The sequence below is a fragment of the Martes martes genome, assembly GCF_963455335.1.
Source record: "Martes martes genome assembly, chromosome: 9".
In the NCBI taxonomy this organism is placed as follows: domain Eukaryota; kingdom Metazoa; phylum Chordata; class Mammalia; order Carnivora; family Mustelidae; genus Martes; species Martes martes.
This window is the reverse complement of record NC_137896.1, coordinates 95,152,970-95,174,873: the sequence shown is the minus strand read 5'-3', so window position 1 is coordinate 95,174,873 and position 21,904 is coordinate 95,152,970. Positions and strand designations below refer to the sequence as shown.

The 21,904-nt window shown below is 38.7% G+C and overlaps 1 protein-coding gene across 5 annotated transcripts in view; it reads right to left on the bottom strand.

Moving 5' to 3' along the window:
- The window catches only part of CTNNA2 (catenin alpha 2), a gene marked incomplete at its 5' end in the record, with an annotated part of 988,253 nt that overhangs the window by 119,110 nt on the left and 847,239 nt on the right, over positions 1–21,904 (bottom strand). For all 5 annotated transcript variants that reach the window (XM_080812651.1, XM_080812652.1, XM_080812653.1 and 2 more), the window contains one exon: positions 17,673–17,873. In XM_080812651.1, coding sequence (XP_080668777.1) covers positions 17,673–17,873 — 201 coding nt within the window. The remainder of the gene's footprint in view (positions 1–17,672; positions 17,874–21,904) is intronic.

Genomic DNA, 21,904 nt, shown 5'->3' with positions numbered 1-21,904 from the left:
ATTTTAATACACATGTTCTAAAAGGATGTATACCACCTTAAGTATAGTGGTTGTCTTAGAGAAGGAAAGAGGGGCGTGAGATGAGGTAGAGTTCCTTAGGAGGTTTCTTTTTTTTTTCTTCTTCTTCTTCTTAAAGATTTTATTTATTTATTTGACAGACCGAGATCACAAGTAGGCAGAGTGGCAGGCAGAGAGAGAGGGGGAAGCAGGCCCCCAGCTGAGCAGAGAGCCCGATGCGGGGCTCAATCTCAGGACCCTGGGATCATGACCTGAGCTGGGCAGAGGCTTTAAGCCACTGAGCCACCCAGGCACCCCAGGAGGTTTCAAGTATATCTTAATTCTTGAGAAAATAATAATGTGAATCAGATACTGAAAAATGTTAACATTTGTTACACCTCAGTTGTAGAAGGAGGGTCTGTTATATTAATGTCTGTCCCTTTTTTACTTTGAATCTTCTCATGATTCAAATATTTGAAAAGATCAACAGATTATCCTTAAGGCTGTCCTTTTTACAGAATAAGACTCAAAAAATAAAGTTCTAGCTCTTGGACCAGAATGTAAAAGAAACCACTTTGATCAACAGTTTTATGTGAGGAAGTCCCTCAGAAATTGTGACTGTGACCAGATGCCTAATATTCAACCTTAATTAATAATTGCCCACTGTAGAGTTGAGTTAGGTAGGTACACCTGGTAGCCTCAGTCAGTTAAACACCTCGCTCTTGATTTCAGCTCAGGTCATGATTTCAGGGTTGTGAGATCAAGCCTTCAGGCTCCACACTCAGTGGGGAGTCTCCTTGGGATTTTCTCTCTCCTCTTTCCCCTCTCCTCATCCCCCATAACTCTCTCTTTCACTCTCTCTCTCTGTCTCAAAGCAGTCAACCAATCTTAAAAAAATAAAAATAAAAAATAGAAGTTGAGTTAGGTAGTACCCACCCACTGGACCCTGGCTCTAGGGCACACATCTCTATTTTCATAAAGACCTTTGATGGAGTATAAAAGGGTGATCAGTGTTGTTGTGTGGCTTTGTTCTGTTTGTGCAAGATTGCCCTGAAGAAGATCTGAGGAGGAGGAAAATGCAGAAGGTGACATGTTATCTTTCTTCAACAGCCTCCAGGTCTGATTCTGTGCCAAAGGGAAAGAGAGGAAAGCAAAGACCTAAAAAGTGACCACTGTCATAATGGATGTTCTGGGACCAAAAACATGCTGAGGACTGCTCTGAAACCCTAAGTTTGGAGAAAGGCATTCTGTTTGCTCCAACATGGAGTAAAGAATCTCTCTAGGGAGACTGAGGGGGTGGCATATTGGTATGAACAACACTGTTATGGATGTAGCGTTGTCAGAAGAGGCAGGGAAAAAAAAGTTCTTCAATAAAAAGATTGGAACAGAATATAACATCAACCTTTAAAGGGTGAAAAATGGTGGGAGAGGAGGTACAGAATCCTCACTTATAAATGGGGGCTCACAGTTCAATTTATCCTTAATATTCTAATGATCTTATTATATTCCTCAACCTGATAAGGCCCACAACTAATTCAATTTTGTTTACTTTAACTGAGAAGACATTCATTTCTCTTACCTCAAGTCAGTGTTTCTCTGGGTCTGACCCTTAAGAAAATCTTTCTCCATGCTCTGCTTTGAAGCACATTCAATACTTATTTATTTAGGGCTTGGTCAACCACTACCACTCTTTAACCAATACCTTTGCTCTCCAAGCTGCTGCACTCTTTCCTGTTTTAGTTTTGTCCTGTTTTTTTTTTTTTAAGTGATAAGACAGAGAAACAAAGTTCATAGAACAATAATCCATCTTGACAGAACCCAAGATGTTAAACTATGAATTCTTCTAATACCTCTTGTAACGTCTGAAAAATTAAATATCCCAAAAGTAATACTCAGATAGAAAAAGTCTGAAACTACTTCAAATATGAAGCTACTTCTGCTTCCCACGAATTAGGATAGAATACAGCACTGCCTTTGTGATTCTCACATTATACATTAACAGAGTTTTTGATATAGGATTACATAAACAGAAATTTCTTTCTAGTTTCTGAATTACATCCAAAAATGTAGACACCACTTTATAGTTATTTATCAGAAATACTGTATTGCTCTTAATAGCTTATATCCTGAAAGGATGATCAAAGTTGAAAATAAACGTGTAAGTTCTCATTAAGCTTTTGTATGCAGAGTGCACACCAGGCCACAGAATGATGGCGTTCCAAGAGGAATGAAATCAGAGTTCAGCACGCATATAAAAATCAAGGTCGCCTCATTCTAGTGTCTACTGAGATCCTAAAAGAGAGGTAAGGAAGCTCTAGACTTAATCCTTCAGAAAGACATCAGAGGTGATGTTTCAAGAGCACAGGCTCAATCAGTAAAACGAACATGGAGTTGCACTAAAGATGCAAATAGGACTGCTGACAACCATAAGAGCAAAATCCAAGGTTAACTAGAGGTAGCGGAAATGAATGGCCAACCAACTCCACCGCCCCTGAGTAAACACCTAAAAGATTCACATCTAACTTTAAACACTTCAATGATTCCCTTTAATATAGAGGGACTCTAAAATCTTTATAAGATACAAACACAAACATCAGATACCTGCCTGTGATTTTTACCTATGTTTCCCCACCTAGTCCTACATATATTTATTTAAATGTTCCAATTAGACTGACTATTTAATGTCTTCAAAGATGACATGGAAACATGCCATGTAATACCAACATGTCCATGATGAATTTATTTTCAAACTTAAATATACCTCTTTCTCTTTGGCCCAGGTGAATTTCTCCTTAATCTCTGGTATCTCATTTAGAATTAACTGACATTGTTAAACTTTCCTTAATTCACAAAGTTGTCAGTTCTCTGTAATTTTATAGCATCCTAATTAGGTATGTACCATCACAGTCCTTAGTATAATATATTAAAATTGCTTGACATTTCTGTATGTCAACTGTTTTACATTAGGAGTCACTTTTAGAATGAGACCAGCTCTTCCTTCTTTTTTGCATCTTAGGCTCGGATGTTTCTGGCACAGCTAATCGATCCAAGTGGGAGAAGGATGAGAAGTGAAAGAATGGAATGTAGAAAAGAACTCCTTTGTCATTCACGATTTCAGGGACCAAATAAGCAGTAACATATTTCACTTACTAAGTCTCTTTCTGCCCATCACTTCATATTAGTTCAATAATTTTATTAGTTTCATGAGTCATTAACCAAGTTATTAGTGGGCATTCTAGGTTTGATCACTAGGGACCTTTTAGAAACCCGAGCTCAGAATCCTTTCAGAACTACTTGAGTAGGAGGATCACCACTGAGCAAGGAGAAAGATTCATTACTGTATCCTTGACGAGTTCGCCATGGCCAAACTAGGATATCTGCATGATTATGAATCCCTCAGTTGTGGTGGGGTAGTCAACCAACACGCTCTTGTGAGTGTGGTCCTTGCACAAACTTCAAAACCAAGGAAAGAGAAGAGAAAATGGACAAGGACCCTGTGCTTTAGAGAAAGAACCAGTCTAGTAAGTGTTAATATAAAATAAAAAGTAAGAATGAGAACATCTGAAAAAATCTAGGAAGAATAAAATATCAAAAGTGGGATGGAATTGTGGCCAACTCCAGTGGAGGGGTTAGAGAATTACATTATCAGAATAACTGAAGTCAGAAGGTGTTATTTTGGGGAGACTCGGGGGGGGGGCAATATCAGTTTCCCCCCACAGCAGAAAAGTACTGTTTCATGTGCTTTCTATTCATAATGCATTCTTTCCCCAAAATGGTTTCTATCAGACACTGCTAAGAGATTTTATTCAAGGGGTCCCCAACTTGATGTTAAGTTAGAGGAGAAGAGAGTATATAGGAGAGTTGATCCAAACCACTAGGGGCCCAAATTTGCCCAAAGGAAAGACTGACTGGCATTTTAAAGGCTCTAGGTATACCTTGACAGTTCAGCACATTTGTGAAGTGTAATCATTTAGTGAGGAGATCATCAGAATCCAAAGCTCCAAGTCATACTCAGTGTAGGAGGGTCCAATGCAAATTGAAGTAGACACTTCTGTAGCTTTGGCACCACTCAAAAATAACAAAGGATGAACCAAAGAAGCCAGCCATCATATTATACCAGTTTGGAAGTTTTAGTAAAGAATATCATGATCATTAATTAGTTTATTAGAGGACATTCTAGGTTCTCCCCATCCAAATAGGGTCTTCCAAAATTCTGAACTTAGAATCTTTTTTTTTTTCAGTTGCTTGCTCATCAAATGGATCTGTATGTCCACCTCATGAATAATGGCTATTTCATTTCTGTAAGTATTTACAGAAGCATATACTCCCACTACAAATAGATGCTTTCCTACAAGATACAAGAATGGCCAGAATCTTACTGAAGCACTTGGCTAGGATTTCCTGCATCTTCTAGACCTTTCACTTCTGACCCTGATTTTGTATCCTCTCACTAATCTGGCTATGACTTTAGTCACTACTGGCAACATCACTTCTCTCAGATTCTGAGATTAATGTCTGAATATCAGAACCTAAGTCAAATGGAATTTTCCCTAGTGAGGTAATTACTTTTCTCTTCTCTTTGACATGCACATTGTTATCTTTGAATTATATACTAGCTTCAGCTTGTTTCTTTGTATAGTTCCTCAGATCTGTCCTCTGCTCCAAATCCCTTCTCCAATCACCTTGAGCCAGTCTTGGCCTTCCTTTCTCCACTATTTAGCTCCACTATTCTCCTGCCCTCCTGACCATATACTGCATAGCTCTATCTTGATTCAGTGACTCTTTTGTGTTTTAGAAGCCATTGTATAAGCAAATAAGTACTCTGTGCTAGAAGTTAAATAAGTCCCTATTAAGTCCATGTTGTGGGATCTGTTCACATGTCCTCATGTTCTAACCTAATTATGCTGGTCTTCACCAATATTGTCCATCCCATCTTGATGCATTTGCAAATTTGTATGTGTGATAGTCAGAGATGGACCCCAACAATCCCTCTTCTCCTGGTATTTGAACATGAGCTAAGACTAGCGACTCGCTCTTAACCAATAAAATAGAGCAAGGAGTATGGGATGTCATTTCTGAGATTGGGTTACAAGAAGATGTTGGTTTCCCTTTTTGTTTGCCTTTTCTTTTTCTCTCACTTGCTCACTCTGATGATAGACAGCTGAGCTGTGGAAAAAATCTCTATGGAAAGTAACAGAGAGAGGCCTCTGGTCAACAGTCAGTAAGGAACTGAGGCCCTAAGTCCACAACAGATGAGGAACTGAGGCTTTCCAACAACCACGTGAGTGAGTTTAGAGATGGCTCTTTCACTGACTGATCCTTAGGATGACCAAATCTTTGTGAGAGATCTGGAGGCAATGGTGTACAGCTAAACTGTACCCAGCCTCCTGGCCCATGGAAACTATGAGATAATAAATGATTGTAATGTTAATCCATTAAGCCTTGGGGTGATCTGTTACATAGTAATAGCTAAATATAAAGTGTGCTATGGCAGAAGTAGAAATATCAGTAAACATAGCAGGACATATTAAAATTTCTGTTCAATTGTAGCAACTATGCTTGGTCAAGGTTTCTAGATATGTATTGGGTCCAAGAAGATGCATAAATGAATCTTGATACTTGATTTTTTACAAGTTAACCAATTTGAACCTCAGTTTACTCAAATTTAAACAGGGATGTTAGCTGTTCATTAGGTTTTATATAAGGTTTAAAAGGAATACGCTCAAAAATGTTTGTATACGAGTTTATATATAAACATTGGCAGTATTTAGCCATTGGGAATAAAGTGACAAATAAGTACGATCTTGCCTACAAGGCACAAAAAAAGTGGAATATATGCAAGATACCATCATACTTGGTATGTAAGATTCATAGTAAACCAAGCTCTTCTAGTTATCACCCTCACATTATGAACCTCTGTATCTACTAATCCATATACCCTTTTCTTTATTTTTTTTTAAAGATTTTATTTATTCATTTGACAGACAGAGATCACAAGTAGGCAGAGAGGCAGGCAGAGAGAGAGAGAGGAGGAAACAGGATCCCCGCTGAGCAGAGAACCTGATGCGGGGCTCGATCCTAAGACCCTGAGATCATGACCTGAGCCGAAGGCAGAGGCTTAACCCACTGAGCCACCCAGGCGCCCCACCTTTTTCTTTATTTTTAAGCAGGCAAAATCATCTGGTCTCCTCTGGACAGAGGTACAATTACATGATTCATCACCAAAAAGTGGGCTTTGTGAGAACAAAATAAACTGAAAATAATATTCAAATAGTGCTAAAATCTCTAACTGGGAAGTTTGTGCAACTTATCTTGAAAACTTAGTTTCTCTGTTTCTATGCCTTCTCTCTCCTTGGCAAGACCACATCATCTTTCTGATGGTTTTACATTTTTAATAGTGAATTTCCTATGAAATCGGTCCTCAGGACAAGATTTGATATACTCATGCCTAGAATTTTCCACTTTACCTTGATTGCCAAGAAGACCAGTTAAACATTGTATCCATTATGACCTCATCAGATCTGAGGAAAGGTAATCTTTAAAAAAGTTAGGAGACTTAATAAAAAAGCTCATAACTGGAAAAAAATAAAAACCAGCTTCCCTACCTCATTTTTTTTTCCCACAGAAACCTCCAACTTAATCTAATATTCTTGTGGAAGTATTTGCCTACTATCTCAAACTTATGCCACTATTTTATTTAATTGATAAATTGAATATGAATTTTGAGTGAAGTATTCTTCGATGCCTTTTGAAATGCAGTTGAGGGAGTAGTAGCAAAAATATTTAAATACTCTCTAAATTTAAATCTTACCTTGTCCAGACCAGTGATACTAGCTTTTACCATGCTTTATCTTGATAACTCATAATCAAGTTAAAAGATGTTGAGCATTGGAAACTAGGAGCAAAGACAAGAAGATCAGTTTAATCTGCTCCTTATTCCTTGGTGACTATTTGTCAGCTGTTTCTACTCTCCAGACAGCCATCAGCATCATCCTGGCCAGTCCTAATTCTTCTAATCTATGTGCATTCTTCCCCCCTCCCCCCCCATTCCTGTGTGTATTCCTGGACTTTCTTTCGTCAGACTCCGTCATCTGTTTCCTCTGTGGGAGTTCCTACAGGCTGCCATTTTCATAAATTCATGTTTGGAAAATTATAATGTACATTCCAAACATCAAAATCGAATTCAAGTTTCAGAAGGCCATACATAACCCATGAGCTGAATTGTTTGATGAAAGATGAAAAAGGAATGCCGAGGAGAAGGGGAGGGGGGAGAGAAAAAACCCTCTACATTTCATTCATGATAACAACCCTAAGAGAACCAGGGAGCATCCATCTGCTCTTGTCTAGACACAAGTTCCTTTCCCTGGGGAAAGAAAATGCTTGCTTGGAAAGTTCTTATATTTTAAAATAAGCATTTCAAAAATAATCACAAATCGTTTATAAGTTAAAAGGGAAGGATGGCACATTTAATTCTGAAACGTAAGAAATGAATAAAGAGTTGAACACGAGGATGCTTAACTGAGCTTACAGTGTTTGTGGAAACCAAACCTGGTAACTACAGTTAAATTTGGCATCAGTGAGACTTAAAGGATTAAGATGTTATAAAATAATTGCTAAGATTCTGACCTTGATCATTAAGCATGTAATTTTTTAAAAGGGTACAACCTCAAAATAAGAGAGCATACAGCGTTCATTGTATTTTTCCTTTATGTTAAAAAACCATCTTGGACCTTGAACTCTAATCAGCCTGGAGGAAATGAAGAGGTAGTCTCAGTTCTCAAGGGGTTAAAATTTAATTCAAAAACAATACACAAATACATTTATCTAGATAGAAACACTGACAGAGAGCAGATAGTTACCTTAAGAGAAAAACGGGGAAACAGTTTTCCACACAGGGCTGTGAGTGGTAGGTACGAATAAGTGACACAGGTAATATGAGTCAATTAGAACACAGAGGTGGGACTGGCTGGGGTGGTTAGAGACAGGAATTCACTGACAAGGAAGAATCCAGTTAGTGCTAAAGAACAGGTGAAATATAGAAAGGCAAACCAGGTGGGGAGATTACTTCAGAGTCACTTCGACAAGAATAAACAGAATTTCAGTTCTTGTGTCCTTCTGTTATTTCAGGTCATCTGTTATTTCAGGGGTCCACAAGCAAAGCTTCCTATTTTTCCAAACCAAACTATTTCTGGGCTATTCCAATGCTATATCACATGAACTCCCAAACAAGTGACTGTCAGCATATTCCTCTTCTGTACGATTCAGACAACTATTACTTGATGGGACAGAGAATCTGGGTGAAGGGAACTTACTGCCTCGGTTGTGCACAGCAAGTATATCCTGGCCACCAATTCTTATGGACACCAACACTAGCACTGCTAGAGTAAATATGCAGCCCTCCCCCACCGCCACCCCACTGCTCCTACCATGGAGGCCCCTAATGCCTTTCAAGTGACAAAGAAGTACCACGCTGTTTGCAGCCTCTAGGATTCTACAACCATAATGTGAATCATACAGAATTAAAATATCCTTCCTTTTGGTTTTACTTTGACAAACAAGCCCTAGCAAAGTGCTATGTGTTGCAGTATGTTGCTCCTAACTCCTGGCACATAGATATGTAATCATTGGCCCTTCTATGGCCACCCTATCCCATTTCCACTTCCACATTAGAGGTTTATTATCAGCCTACAGTGGTATCTCTTACTCTCTGAAGTTACATCCTCTCCTATGGCTCTTCAGCCCCTCGTGCTAAGAGAGCTGGACATATCTGAATTCCAGCAGAACACGTTACTTATGAACACGCCAATGTGGGGTAGATATTTTCACATTTCTGCTTGGCCAGAGTTTTCTGAGCTAAAATGACTAGTAAACTGGTTTAAAACATGACTCAGTAGCAGTCCTAAAATAGTGAAAGGACCAGGAGAGAGATTTACATGTTTATCTCCCCAGAAAAGTGTGTTCTCATTTCAAAGGGGAACAAAAGCAGGCAACATTCACTTATAACCCAAAGGGTTAGAACAAGTAGGGGGCCTTTCTTGGAGGGAGTTTATTAACATTAAAGAACAAAGGTTTCTCTCAGCCTCTCAGGAGGGGAAGGGGGCTGCTGAACACCAGTTCTTAGATGAGCTCCCAGATACGGAATTCTGTGGTTCTTCTCCTTGTAGCAAAGGGCCTCTTTTGAGGGCATGGAATTCACCTGCCCTTACCACACTGCCTTAAAAGGAACAATGAGGCATGGGAAACTGGCATGGTAAGTAGTATGTTTGTTCTCTTAGCCAGAAACTTTGCATTTGCTTTCAGGATAAAGTAAACATAGATATTAAAACACATCAGCCGGATCCCTAAAATATCTAGCGTATGTAGGTTTTAGTCATACAGAAAAGGCATTGAGACAAACTACACATCACCTATTGAAGGACTCCTAAATAGATGAGATTTCCTTCACATTCTTCCTCTACTTCTGACTGCCCACCTCCATGAATACCACAACCACCAAAAAAGTAAAATATTTCCTGCATATCCTAATCACTTTGACCTTTCAGAGAGAAATAAGATACTTTATACCAAGAGTCAGGGTTATATTAAAATGCATTTAAAAGATATTATGATGTCTAGGGTGAACAATCTTGGTTATTACAGCTTCTGCTGAAATTCATTATTTTCATAATCTAATTTCAAAGTCAGTCATGGAGAAGTGACTTAGACTGTAATAGCCTTTTCTATCCACAATATCTAATATTTTGCCTTCCCAAGAAGCTGTCCCTACCACCTCCTTCTGATGTTGATCTTACCTCCGTCTACACCCTCCACAACCCAGCCACTGGGATACACATGCCCTCCAGATCTGTTCAGTCATAAAACCTAATCCCACTAGCAACAGAGATCAGTCCAAGTAGAGTAAGCATACCCCAAACAGCCAAGCGGATTGCTCTCCTTTGCTATATACAAAGTGGGAGTAAAGGAAATCTCTTTTTGTCATAGAATATTGAGCTGAAAGCCAGAGGCTGCTAGTGGACTTACGCTCTACTGAAAGATAATGAAACATAATGTCCTAGCTTTTTATATTCATTTTATATTCATTCATATATTCATTCTGTTTATGTATATTAAATGCTAATTATGTGGTAACAGTGCTCTAGATCCTAGGTAGTTACAGAAACACCTGCCTCTAGGAACAGACAACCTAGTTGTGGACCACTGAGGCAGACACTGAAGATGACACACTAAACATCAAAAGACTGACACGATTCCTTGTTGTCTTCAACTGAGAATGAGCCATGTCTTAAAGTAAAAAATACACAGAGGAGGAGGAAGAAATGGAGATCATGGTTTTGATTTACATTTCCCTAATGCCAAGTGATGTTGAGCACTTTTTCACTGTTGGCCATTTGGATATCTTCTTTGCAGAAATGTCTGTTCATGTCTTCTGCGCATTTCTTGATTGGAGTATTTGTTCTTTGGGTGTTGAGTTTGCTAAGTTCTTTATATATTTTGGATACTAGCCCTTTCTCCAATATGTCATTTGCAAATATCTTCTCCCATTCTGTCGGTGCCTTTTGGTGTTGTGGATGGTTTCCTTTGCTGTGCAAAAGCTTTTGATCTTGATGAAGTCCCAATGGTTCATTTTTGCCTTTGTTTCCCTTGCCTTTGGAGACGTGTCTTCACTGAAGAAGCTGCTTCATCTGAGGTTACAGAGGTTGCTGCCTGTGTTTTCCTCTAAGATTTTAATGGATTCTTGTCTCACATTTAGGTCTTTCATCCATTTTGAGCTCATTTTTGTGTATGGTATAAGGAAATAACCAGTTTCATTCTTCTGCATGTGGTTATCCAGTTATCCCAACACCATTTGTTAAAGAGATGGTCTTTTTTTTCCCACTGGCTGTTCTTTCCTGCTTTGTTGAAGACAGTTGACCATAGAATTGAGGATCCAGGTTGGGAGAGGGGGGTGGGGTTATGGACACTGGGGAGGGTATGTGCTATGGTGAGTGCTGTGAAGTGTGTAAACCTGGTAATTCACAGACCTGTACCCCTGGGGATAAAAATACATTATATGTTTATAAAAAAATTTAAAAATTAAAAAAAAAAGAAATACCAAAAAAAAAAAAAAAAAGGAATTGAGGATCCATTTCTGGGTTCTCTATTCTGTTCCACTGATTTATGTTTCTGTTTCTGTGCCAGTAGCATACAGTCTTGATGACAGCTTTGTAATAGAGCTTTAAGTCCAGAATTGGGATGCCACCAGCTTTGGTTTTCTTTTTCAACATTCCTTTGGCTATTCGGGGTCTTCTCTGGTTCTATACAAATTTTAGGATTATTTGTTCCAGTTCTGTGAAAAAAGTTTATGGTATTTTGATAGGAATTGCATTGCATGTGTAGATTGTTCTAGGGGGTAGCACAGTCATTTTAACAATATTTGTTTTTCCAATCCATGAACATGGAACATTTTTCCATTTCTTTGTGTCTTCCTCAATTTCTTTCATGAGTACTCTATAGTTTTCTGAGTATAGATCCTTTGCCTCTTCGGTTAGATTTATTCCTAGGTATCTTATGGTTTTGAGTGCAATTGTAAAAAGTATGGAGGTTCCTTCAAAAGTTGAAAACAGAGCTACCCTATGACCCAGCAACTGCACTACTGGGTATTTACCCCAAAGATACAAATGTAGTGATCTGAAGGGGCACCTGCACCCCAATGTTTATAACAACAATGTCCACAATAGCCAAAGTATAGAAAGTACCCAGATGTCCATCAACAGATGAATAGATAAAGATGTGGTGTATATATACAATGGAAAATGACACAGCCATCAAAAAGAGAAATCTTGCCATTTGCAATGATGTGGATGGAACTACAGCATATTATGCTAAGCAAAATAAGTCAATCAGAGAAAGACAATTATATGATCTCATTGATATGTGATATTTAAGAAGCAAGGCAGAGGATTATAAGGGAAGAGAGGGGAAAAAAATGAAACAAGATGAAACCAGAGAAGGAGACAAACCATAAGAGACTTTTAATGTTAGGAAACTGAGGGTTGTTGAAGGGGAGGGGGTTGGGGGATGGGGTAACTGGGGGATGGACAATGGGGAGGATATGTGTTGTGGGTGTTGAGTAAGACTGATGAACTGCAGACCTATACCCCCAGAACAAATAATACATTATATGTTAATTTTTTAAAAAAGAAATGGAGAACATCACAGACAGTGGAGGCAGCATGGATCTGTTTTGCCTGGAAAATAATAACCATGCCTGTTTGGATAAAGCAGAGGGTTCAAACAGAGGATTCATGGGCATCAACTGTCCTTGTTAGGTGCAGTCACCAGAAAGCCAGGAAACAGTGACACATTAAAAAATCAGTGATACTGACCATCCTCAGATGACAAAATACCAGGCCACATAGGAGAAGCTGTGGCCCCAAGGCATCAACTAGTTTAAAGTTAAAGTTAGTTGCCAGGAGTCAAAGAATGGAGTTCTTCTGATTCTTCACCTGGATTTGTTCAACTATGTTGTACTGACACAGCTTTACCACCCATTACTATTTCCAATTTTGGTACTTTCTATTTGCTGATCCTCTTATATTTTCTAGGCAAAATATATAGAAATAGTGTAAAAAGTTCCTCTTTGCTCTTATGAAAACTTTACAAAACCACAGAAGTAAAAATTATACCATCTCTATTTAGTGAGGGAAAGAAACTAAGAAGGCAATATACTATATGACATTCTGTATGACAATACTGTGGAAAGAGTAAAAAGATCAGTGGAGCCAGGGGTGAAGGATGGGGGGAGGGGGTTGAGGGATAAATAGGTGGAGTACAGATGACTTTTAGGGCAATGAAGATATCCATCATTATGTTATCATACAGTGTAATGGTCATTATATGTTCGTCTACATCCACAGAAAGTATAACATGAGTGAACAGTATGATAAACTGGACATTGGGCCATTATGATATGTCAGTGCAGCTTCTCAAACTGTAACAAATGTACTAATCTGGTAGGGCATCTGATCATAGGAAAGTCTATGAATGTATGGAGTCTAGGGGCACATGGGAATTCTCTATACTTTCTCCTCAGTTTTGCCGTGAACATCAAACTGCTGTAAAAAAATAGTTTTAATTTTAAAAAAGGGAGAGAAAGGGGGAAAGAAAGAGAAAGAGTGAGAAAGACTGAAAAGAATGAGGAAAGAAAAACTATACCATCTGTTTGGACCACATGTTCTCCAAAGTACTGGAATTTTAATCTCCACATATCGAATGCCCACTAACATGGAGTCCTCATTTAAAATACTTTTTTCCTGTTTCCTCTTTTTTTCACCCCTCTTTATTTGTACCCTCTGAAAAGGGAACTGCTGGCAGAATTCAAAGATCTCTCAACCTAACCACATTCACATTGCCACAAACTTGTATCAGATATCCAATTTATAAAAAGGACATTTCAATATAACCCATTCAGTGAAGATAAGCTACTCTTTATATATCTGAATATGCTATGACTGAATGTACTTCCACCCCCCCAACCCCAACCTTCTGCAGCAATCTGACCTTGTAAATGAGATCTCTGAAGATGGGTCTGGTCAACCATGCATATGTTTACTACCAAGTTGTTGGGAATTTGTTAGAATTCAGGTTTTACTGAAGAGCCCATTAAATATGCTGTGTAAGTATTTAATGGGTCCAATGTGGATCGGGTTTGGGTTTTCATCACCCTAAATAGTTTTATTAAAAAAAAAAAAAAGGTAAATTTTTATATAATGTTGCCTTAGGATTTTAGCATACTAATAATCCACAAAATTATTTTCTCAAATCTAATTCAGCATTCATGAAAACACAAAAAGCACTCTTCAACAAAACACTATCTTCACTGAGAAAGTCAAGTAATTCATGGAAAATCAGCTACAGACTGTTATGTCACTCTCTGGATCCCTTTCAATTTCTAGCCACTCTGAGAAGGCAGCCAGGTGGTAAAATGGGAGTCCTTCTGCAGAGGCCCTCCCTGGCAACATTTCCATGTCTAAACGGGGGCTGGCCTATGTTTGCAAACCCCTTCAGCAGCAAAGTCTGGTCTAGTCAAGACTTGGAATGTTCAGCCCTTTTTTAGATTCTTCTTTGTAATACATATGTAATTCTTCTCTTACCCCACCCCCTTCACTTCTTTTATCCTATGGTCACACTACATAAGCTCCATTTTGCCTTGTTTGAACTTGTCCCTATTTAGGGATATTTCTCTCCCTCAGAACAGCTGTCCTGAATAGAGGTTATTTTGTCCACCCTTCAGGCCTCTGGCAACGTCCAGAGATACTTTTGATGGTCACAACTTGGAATGGGAAGAAAATAGGTCCTCCAAGCATCAAGTGGGTAGAGGTCAGGAGTGCTACGTATCCTATAAGGCACAAGGCAGCTCCCCACCCTCAAGAAATAATTACCTCAACTAAAAGGTCAGTAGTACAGAGACTGAGAACTTCTGCCTTAAGATCTGGGATATAACAACTCAGACATAAAACTGAGATGGTGGCAGGCAGAAGAAAACATGGTATTTTTTGTCTTCCGTATTCTGGACTCCTCCTCCTTTCCTTCCCCCTTCCTTTTGGCACATTTGCCTTCCGTGCCCACTACCCCTGTGTTCTATCCCCAAAATAAAATGCACTCTCAGGACAAAGTTTGATAAGCTAATATTAAAAAAAAAAAAATTCAATGTGGCTCTCATTAAAAAAAAAAAAAAAAAAAAAAAAAAAAATCAGAAACAAAGCATTAGCCCAAAGGTAGAAATCTGGATATTAAGGATATATATAGCAGTTTTATTTTGAGGACACAGGTCTCCATAGCCCAGCCAGACAGTGACAAGAAGACTAATTCAACAAAACTTCACAACCATAATTGCAGAACTCTCCCTACCATCTCCCTCCAACTCTCAAGTGTCTAGGACAGTCCCAGCAATTCTCATTAGCATGGGTGAGTTAATAGCTCAAGCTTTTGCTTTCATTTCTTTGACAACCTGTGTAGCTACTCATAAGAAGCAATATTGTTTCTATTTATGAAAGAGAAAACTGAGTAAAGAAGCCAAATAATGTATATCCATTGTATATTCTGGTTCTGAGCCCACCAACATCTACTCTTCCTTGCTACATATTTCTGTATGTTCAATTACAGTTGTGTAGAAACTATTTCCATCTCTTCCACCTGATGACTACCCTAGTTACCATCAATAGTTCTTGAAAAATATAAAAAGCCTTGTACCACTTCTCTGTTCAATTAAGAACTGTATGTGAACATCAGAATCGCAAAGGTATCTTTAGTTAACTCCCCAGAGTATTTAGTCACTGAAAGGAAGGGTTGAAATGAGAGTTTTAAAAACCCTGAGAGTAAACAAATAAGAGAAAAATCTAGATGAACAACAACAATCCTGGATGGATTGCTGTTTCATATTTCACTGATTTTGTGGTTAAAAAGAAAGAAAGAAAGGAAGGAAGGAAGGAAGGAAGAAAGGAAAAAAAGAAAGAAAGGAAAATCACCCAGAAAATTTACATTCCAAGAGTCTGAGTGAAAATTATGTAAAAATAGCTCAATCAACGAAGCAGGCTGCCCTTGCCTTTAAGCAGATTTTGACCTAATGGGCACCGTACCTTCCGTTCATTAAAGCAGCCCAAAATACAATGCGAAAACAACTCCAGAATGTCTCTTGAACAATACATGAGTTCTTGGTGTGCACAAAGTCACACCTAAATTAGCCATACCCTCTGTGCCTTTCATCTGTTACAATGAGTACGCCACCCAGTCATGAGCAGGCATGCACTGAGAGTCCTGTCTTCATGCCTTCCACCCTTCTCTGCTACTCCTTCCCCAGGGTCAGACCCAAGGGAGGGCTGCCATGTCGCCAATGCACCCTATAAGCTGAGACTTTGTAACAGAATACTAAAGGGGCTAGAAACTGAGAGCCATAGAAACGCGAGGTCTTCTTTAGGGTGAAGAAAGGGGTGCCTGGGTGGTTCAGTCATTTAGCGTCTGCCTTTGGCTCAGGTCATGATCCGAGGGTCCTGGGATCAATGAAGAACCCCGCATCAGGCTCCCTGCTTGGCGGGAATCCTGCTTCTCCCACTCCCCCTGCTTGTGTTCCCTCTCTAGCTGTCTGTCTCTCTCTCTCTCTGTCAAGTAAATAAACATAATGTTCTTAAAAAAAAAAGGGGGGGTATGAAGAAAAAAAAGTCTTTATGTTGGAGAGTAAAATGCCTGTTTCTAATTCTTCCAAATGAGGGAAGAAACTGTAGGGCTTGCTTTGTGCTGCTTTATTGAATGCTAAGGACAAGCCAAGTTGAAAGAAGACAGTGCTAAATTTCAACTAATTAAAATGCAGATATATCTTATTATCATTATTATTATTTCTAATCCTAAATCTGTGATGATTCTCAAGAGCAACAATCCCTGCATGTGCTCTTTCTGTTGTGATGTTACTCAATTCCCTGTCTGTTTATATTTCAAAAAGAGCATCGGTCCACGTTTATTGCTGGTTTTTTCCTTGCTATTTCCGACTAACAAACATCTACAGATGTCTTTGTAAATAACCTTTTTCCCTGTAGAAGGAAACCTATTTCAACTAACATGTTGTATCATGTAGAACTTGGAACACTGCTTTATCTGACCTTTCAGAAACACATTTGTTTTTTTAAATCCTAATAGTTTCCACAGTCCATCTACAGACCAGGAAAGGCCACCATTGCCATTTGAGGAGAGGTCCTTATGTGCCTACATAGGATTCTGTTCATTACCATTTCCCATCCCCATCCAAAACAAGCTTAAATTCTCTTTTTTTTTTTATCCCTTTGTGTTCTCTCCTTCCCTGAACTTTCTAACCACTGCTCCCCCTGACAAAACACACACACACGCACACAGTATTAGGGACTTGAGAAAGGGTCTGAAGCCCAGTGACTCTTATCTGGAGCAAAAACTACTAAAAATCGGGCAGTCTTTGACACAACTATTCAAAGGGATGAGTTGTTCTGCTAACTCAGTGAAAATAAGCCATTTTTCTCCATCCCAATGCACCACAGAGCTATGACCTGCTCCCACGAGTACCTGAGACTACCATAGCTGTCCACTACCCCACAAGGGGTAGTGGATAGCATGCACTCTAGAAGAGAACATAGAAGGCTTTCTTAGAGGAGCAAGGCACATACTCAAACTCTGACCCCTGGCAGCTACCACCCCCTTTGAGCATTTCATATCCAGATACTATCAAGAGCCTATCAAGAGCTTTCTCCTTTCTCAAGGTCCTATCTTCAAGAAACAGATGGAGAAATGGTTTCAAATTCAAGATTCCCAGTCTCCACCACATCTCCACTGTTTTCTAGACTGGTGACCTTTTTCCAGTCTCTTGAGTCATTTAAACCTCCACTTTCATATCCATAGTCGGAGATAATAAAAATCTGCCTATTTCATAAGACCCTTGTGAGAATCAAGGGAGATCACAGGTGAAAACTATAAAGTAGTATATACATGCAAAGCAATAAAGTTGTTATTCTGCGAAAGTTATTCAAATTCAAACTAAAAAAAACAGAGTTCCCCTGTTATGATCAGATGTAGTTCAGAAGCACAGAGGCGTATAAAAGACAATAAGAAAGATTAATTCAAATATGGAAATTAATCATGGCATTGACATTTTGGTTATATCTAATATCCCTGTTTACCTGTCTCAGAGAGCAATTTTGTAGCTTCCAGAACCTTCTCAGTATATACACCAGCTTCATAGTTCTCCATCTCTGCATTGATGATGTGTATTACTCGAGCTGCCCGGCCCCTGATGGCCCCCGCAGTCCGGTCCAGGGTGTCCACATCCCCTTCCTGGAGGGCTATCACACACTTGTTCACATCCTCCAAGATGTGATTCTCTGCAGAGGAAATACAAACATATTTACATGATTTTATACCATTCACACACTTAATAAGCCACCTAAGAGAGAATCATCAACTTCCTGACCCATCACCTTGCACATCTCAATACATACTTTAGAACATTGCAATGACATTTTAAGAAAATAGTTTATAATTACAGTAGCAGTTCTCAAACTTGAGCATAAGCCAGAGGCTCCCAACATCATACAGAATGCCAAGGTGTCACTCCTACTAGAGTTTCTGACTCAGTAGGCATGGGGTGGGCCCAAGAAATTGTGTGTCTACCTAGTGTCTGGGTGATTCTAATGCTGTGGGCTTGGGGACCATACTTACAACACCATACTTTGAGCAATCCTTTCAATATCTGAGATTTATCGCATTTTAACAGTGGTTGTGGCAGGAGTGCCTGGGTGGCTTACTCAGTTGAGCACTGACTCTTGGTTTCAGCTCAGGTAATGATCTCGGGGTCCAGGGATCCAGCCCTGGGGAAGGCTCCATAATCAGCAGGAAGTCTGCTTGTCCCTTTCCCTCTGCCCCTCCCCCACCATCCCCACCCCTGCTCTCACTCATACTCCTACTCTCACTCTTTCTCTCGCTCTCAAATAAATCTCACAAAAAGAAAAAAGGAAAAAAAAAAGTGGTTGTGGCAGTGAATATGAAGCCAACCTGATCAGGCAGAAACATTTCCAAACATGACCAGAATCAAGCTCGGGGTGCATGCTTTTTTTTATCATGTTTTTATTAAGAAGACATTTAAGGGAAACTCTGAAATTACCAATACCACCTAATCAGTTTTTTAATATCATGTCATGCACAAGGTATATGCAATAGGAAAACTGACCAGATGAAGAGGATGACAGTATTCTCCACAGTTAAAATATAATCCAGTCTGTGGCTGTCTCCCTCAGATTAGAGTCAAGGTCAGTGATCACTCTCCCTCATTACCCAAAGTAGAATCCAGACAGGCAAGCTGGCAAGTTTCACTCTCTAGTAGCATAGAGAAAACGCGCAATTTGGTCCCTCGTGGTTTTGCACATATGCAATTTTGTATTTTTTATGCCCAAAGTGAGATCTATAATTATGCCCCTTGAACATTCTTTAGAAACAGAATTCTAAGGAAATGTTGAAAAAGTTTAGTGCTCTATGGAAAGAAAAGAACTTAAGCCAAAAATAAACACACACACACACACACACACACACACACACACACACACACTATAAATAAAGAAAACAAGTGAGAAATAATCTTAAGTAATCTGGTAATTTAAAAAAAAATCAATAAATAGTTTAATAAAGGATTTAAAGAAATTATTATCTCGAGGATTTTCTCAGGCTAGCTCTGAATTTTAAAAATTCCTAAATAGGGAAAGAGGGGAAGGTACTGAGCCAACACCAGTTTCCACCATGGATCTCTCCTTTCAGTAAGTCAGTCACTCAGAAGGAATATCTGTTCTTTCAGGACCCTAGGCAAAAACCTGCAAAGTACAACTTACTTTTCGTAATGTAACCTCTGTTTTGACCTCATACAATAGGATTGTCCTCATTCAAGCCACTACGAATTTCTGATTTCTACCTTTTCTACTAGTTCTTTAATTTCAAACAGAAAATAAAATAGAAAAAAAGGACAATTTTAATACTCAGATTTTTAAAACTCACAAAAAGTAGTACTTCTTGAATGCTAACATTTTCTTGAGTAAAAAAGAAACAATTGTAGAAATACAGACTTTAAGATGCTTTCAGTTTGGTTAAGGAATTCTGAAAACCACCTCTTTCTCAGATCCCAGTTTGTGTCATACAAACTCACTTAAAAGGACACCTGAGTAGAAGGTTTACTCAAACTTGATATAGGGTTTCAAATACAAAAGTTTGATTTTGAAAGGCCTTGCTTATGGCCTTGCTGGATCTCTTCAGATGATTCAAACGTGCCCTTGCCCCAAAGCAAGCAACTAGGAGGGGGCTGCATGTCAAGAACATGTGTCCATCTGCTATTTTTTCTTTCTCTAAAACAATAGAACAGCAACACTGCTTTTCCACGCATAGTTGATAGATGGAATTTTAGATTCTATCTCTATTCTGAAAACAGAACAGAGATGGAATGTCTTAATTATATTAGATCCTAATAATCTCCCTGGAGTTGATTTAAAAAATTTTTTTTAATTCTAAGAAGCCCACTCATAACCTGATATATTAAAATGAAATGATTTTTTTTCTTGAAAACCTATTTCCCAAACTAGAAATGTGCAACTAGTTTAATTAGGACACCAGAAAAAAAATATGCTTTAATAGATTAAAGGATACATATTTGAAAGAGGCTAGCAGAAGCTGGAAATCCAGGATCTCAAAAGCATTGCTTTTGATTAGTCAAATCATCAACTAATTTGTACAATGGTTAGTTTAGTTAATCATGCTATGTGACTAAAGTATAAATTTTACAGTTTACTGACTAGTTTTTCTTAATCACTTTTTTTTTTTAATGCAAAGATAGCTTACTCAGCATTTCCCAGCATTTCCATCTTGGGCTACCCCTTTTATGGAAAAATGCAGTCAAATGCTCTACCACTGAGCTATACCCCCCCTTTTATGGAAAAATGAATCACAATTCCCTCATGATAGTAGTTATATTGGCGGATGGTATATATGTAAAAGCCAGGATTTGGAATGTTTCAAAATAGATTTGCATTTTATTAAGCTCAATATGAACAATGTATTTGAGAAAGAACAGGACCTGATGTTAATTGATCAAAAGATCCTACATAGTGTATACATAGAGTTCCAAACCCCTTGTAATAACTTCTCCCCTCCTCTCCTTCTCCCTCCACCCTCAGAGTCTCGGACCCACAAGTCTGGAAGCACACCAGTCTAGGATCAAGAGATACAGTGAATTATTTGAAGGCAGACTCAATCCTTCATACATATTTTCATTCCTGACAGTGCCTTATACACAGCAGGTAATCAAAGAAAAAGCACTAAATAAACGTATCTATTGAAAGGAGACCACGATGTATTTTTATCCTAAGAGATTTTCAAGAGAAAGAACTCAAGAAGTAAAAACAGGAATACTGTCCCAACTAGAAAAGAATACAGTAGAAAAATAATAAAAAGCATAAGGAGAGAGGGCTCCGTGGCTGGGAAAAACCCCTCCAGTTCTTTGGATGTCACACCTGGATAGGAAGCACGGTTTTTAAATATAGCATAAAACACTTCACTGCAATATTTTTTGCAATAAGCTTGCTTGAATTTTTTCAACCTTACTATTTCAGAAAAGACGTAATTTTGTTATTAAAAAAAAAAAAAATGGGGCACCTGGGTGGCTCAGTGGGTTAAGCCTCTGCCTTCGGCTCAGGTCATGATCTCAGGATCCTGGGATCGAGCCCCGCATGGGGCTCTCTGCTCAGCAGGGAGCCTGCTTCCTCCCCCCTCTCTCTCTGTGCCTGCCTCTCTGCCTACTTGTGACTTCTGTCTGTCAAATAAATGAATAAAATCTTAAAAAAAAAAAAAAAAGAAAATCACTGATGACCAAAGCATTTATTATAAACCTCAAAGGTATAGATTCTAAATCCAAAACCAAAGTTCACCGTTTTCTTTTAAAAACTCTCACAAACTCAAGACCTGGAGCCAAAAGAAAAACAACAGGAAAACACAACACAATGCTTGGACATTATGGGATTCTGTTTATCTGTTCTTCAGATCTTAGATGCCTGCTATTATGTGAGCCAAACCCAAGAATTAAACTGTCACATGGTTAATGCCAAGACACTCATTTTAAAACACTATTAAAAATGGTAGTTTTTACCCAGTGGGAAAAACTTAAGTGTCCTAACATAGCCATTTCACTTTTTTACGAGCCTAGGCCACATCTGAAAATTGGTTTTGCTCCTGTAATGTTAATAGCTAGCATCATTACTCCTCCAACTTGTTGCACTTCACACGGACAAATTAAGCACTCAAGGACACAGTTTCAGGTAGCATGAACAAAACAAAACTGTAGGCTTTTAAAAACAAAGATCTTTGTCTTTTTTTTTTTTTT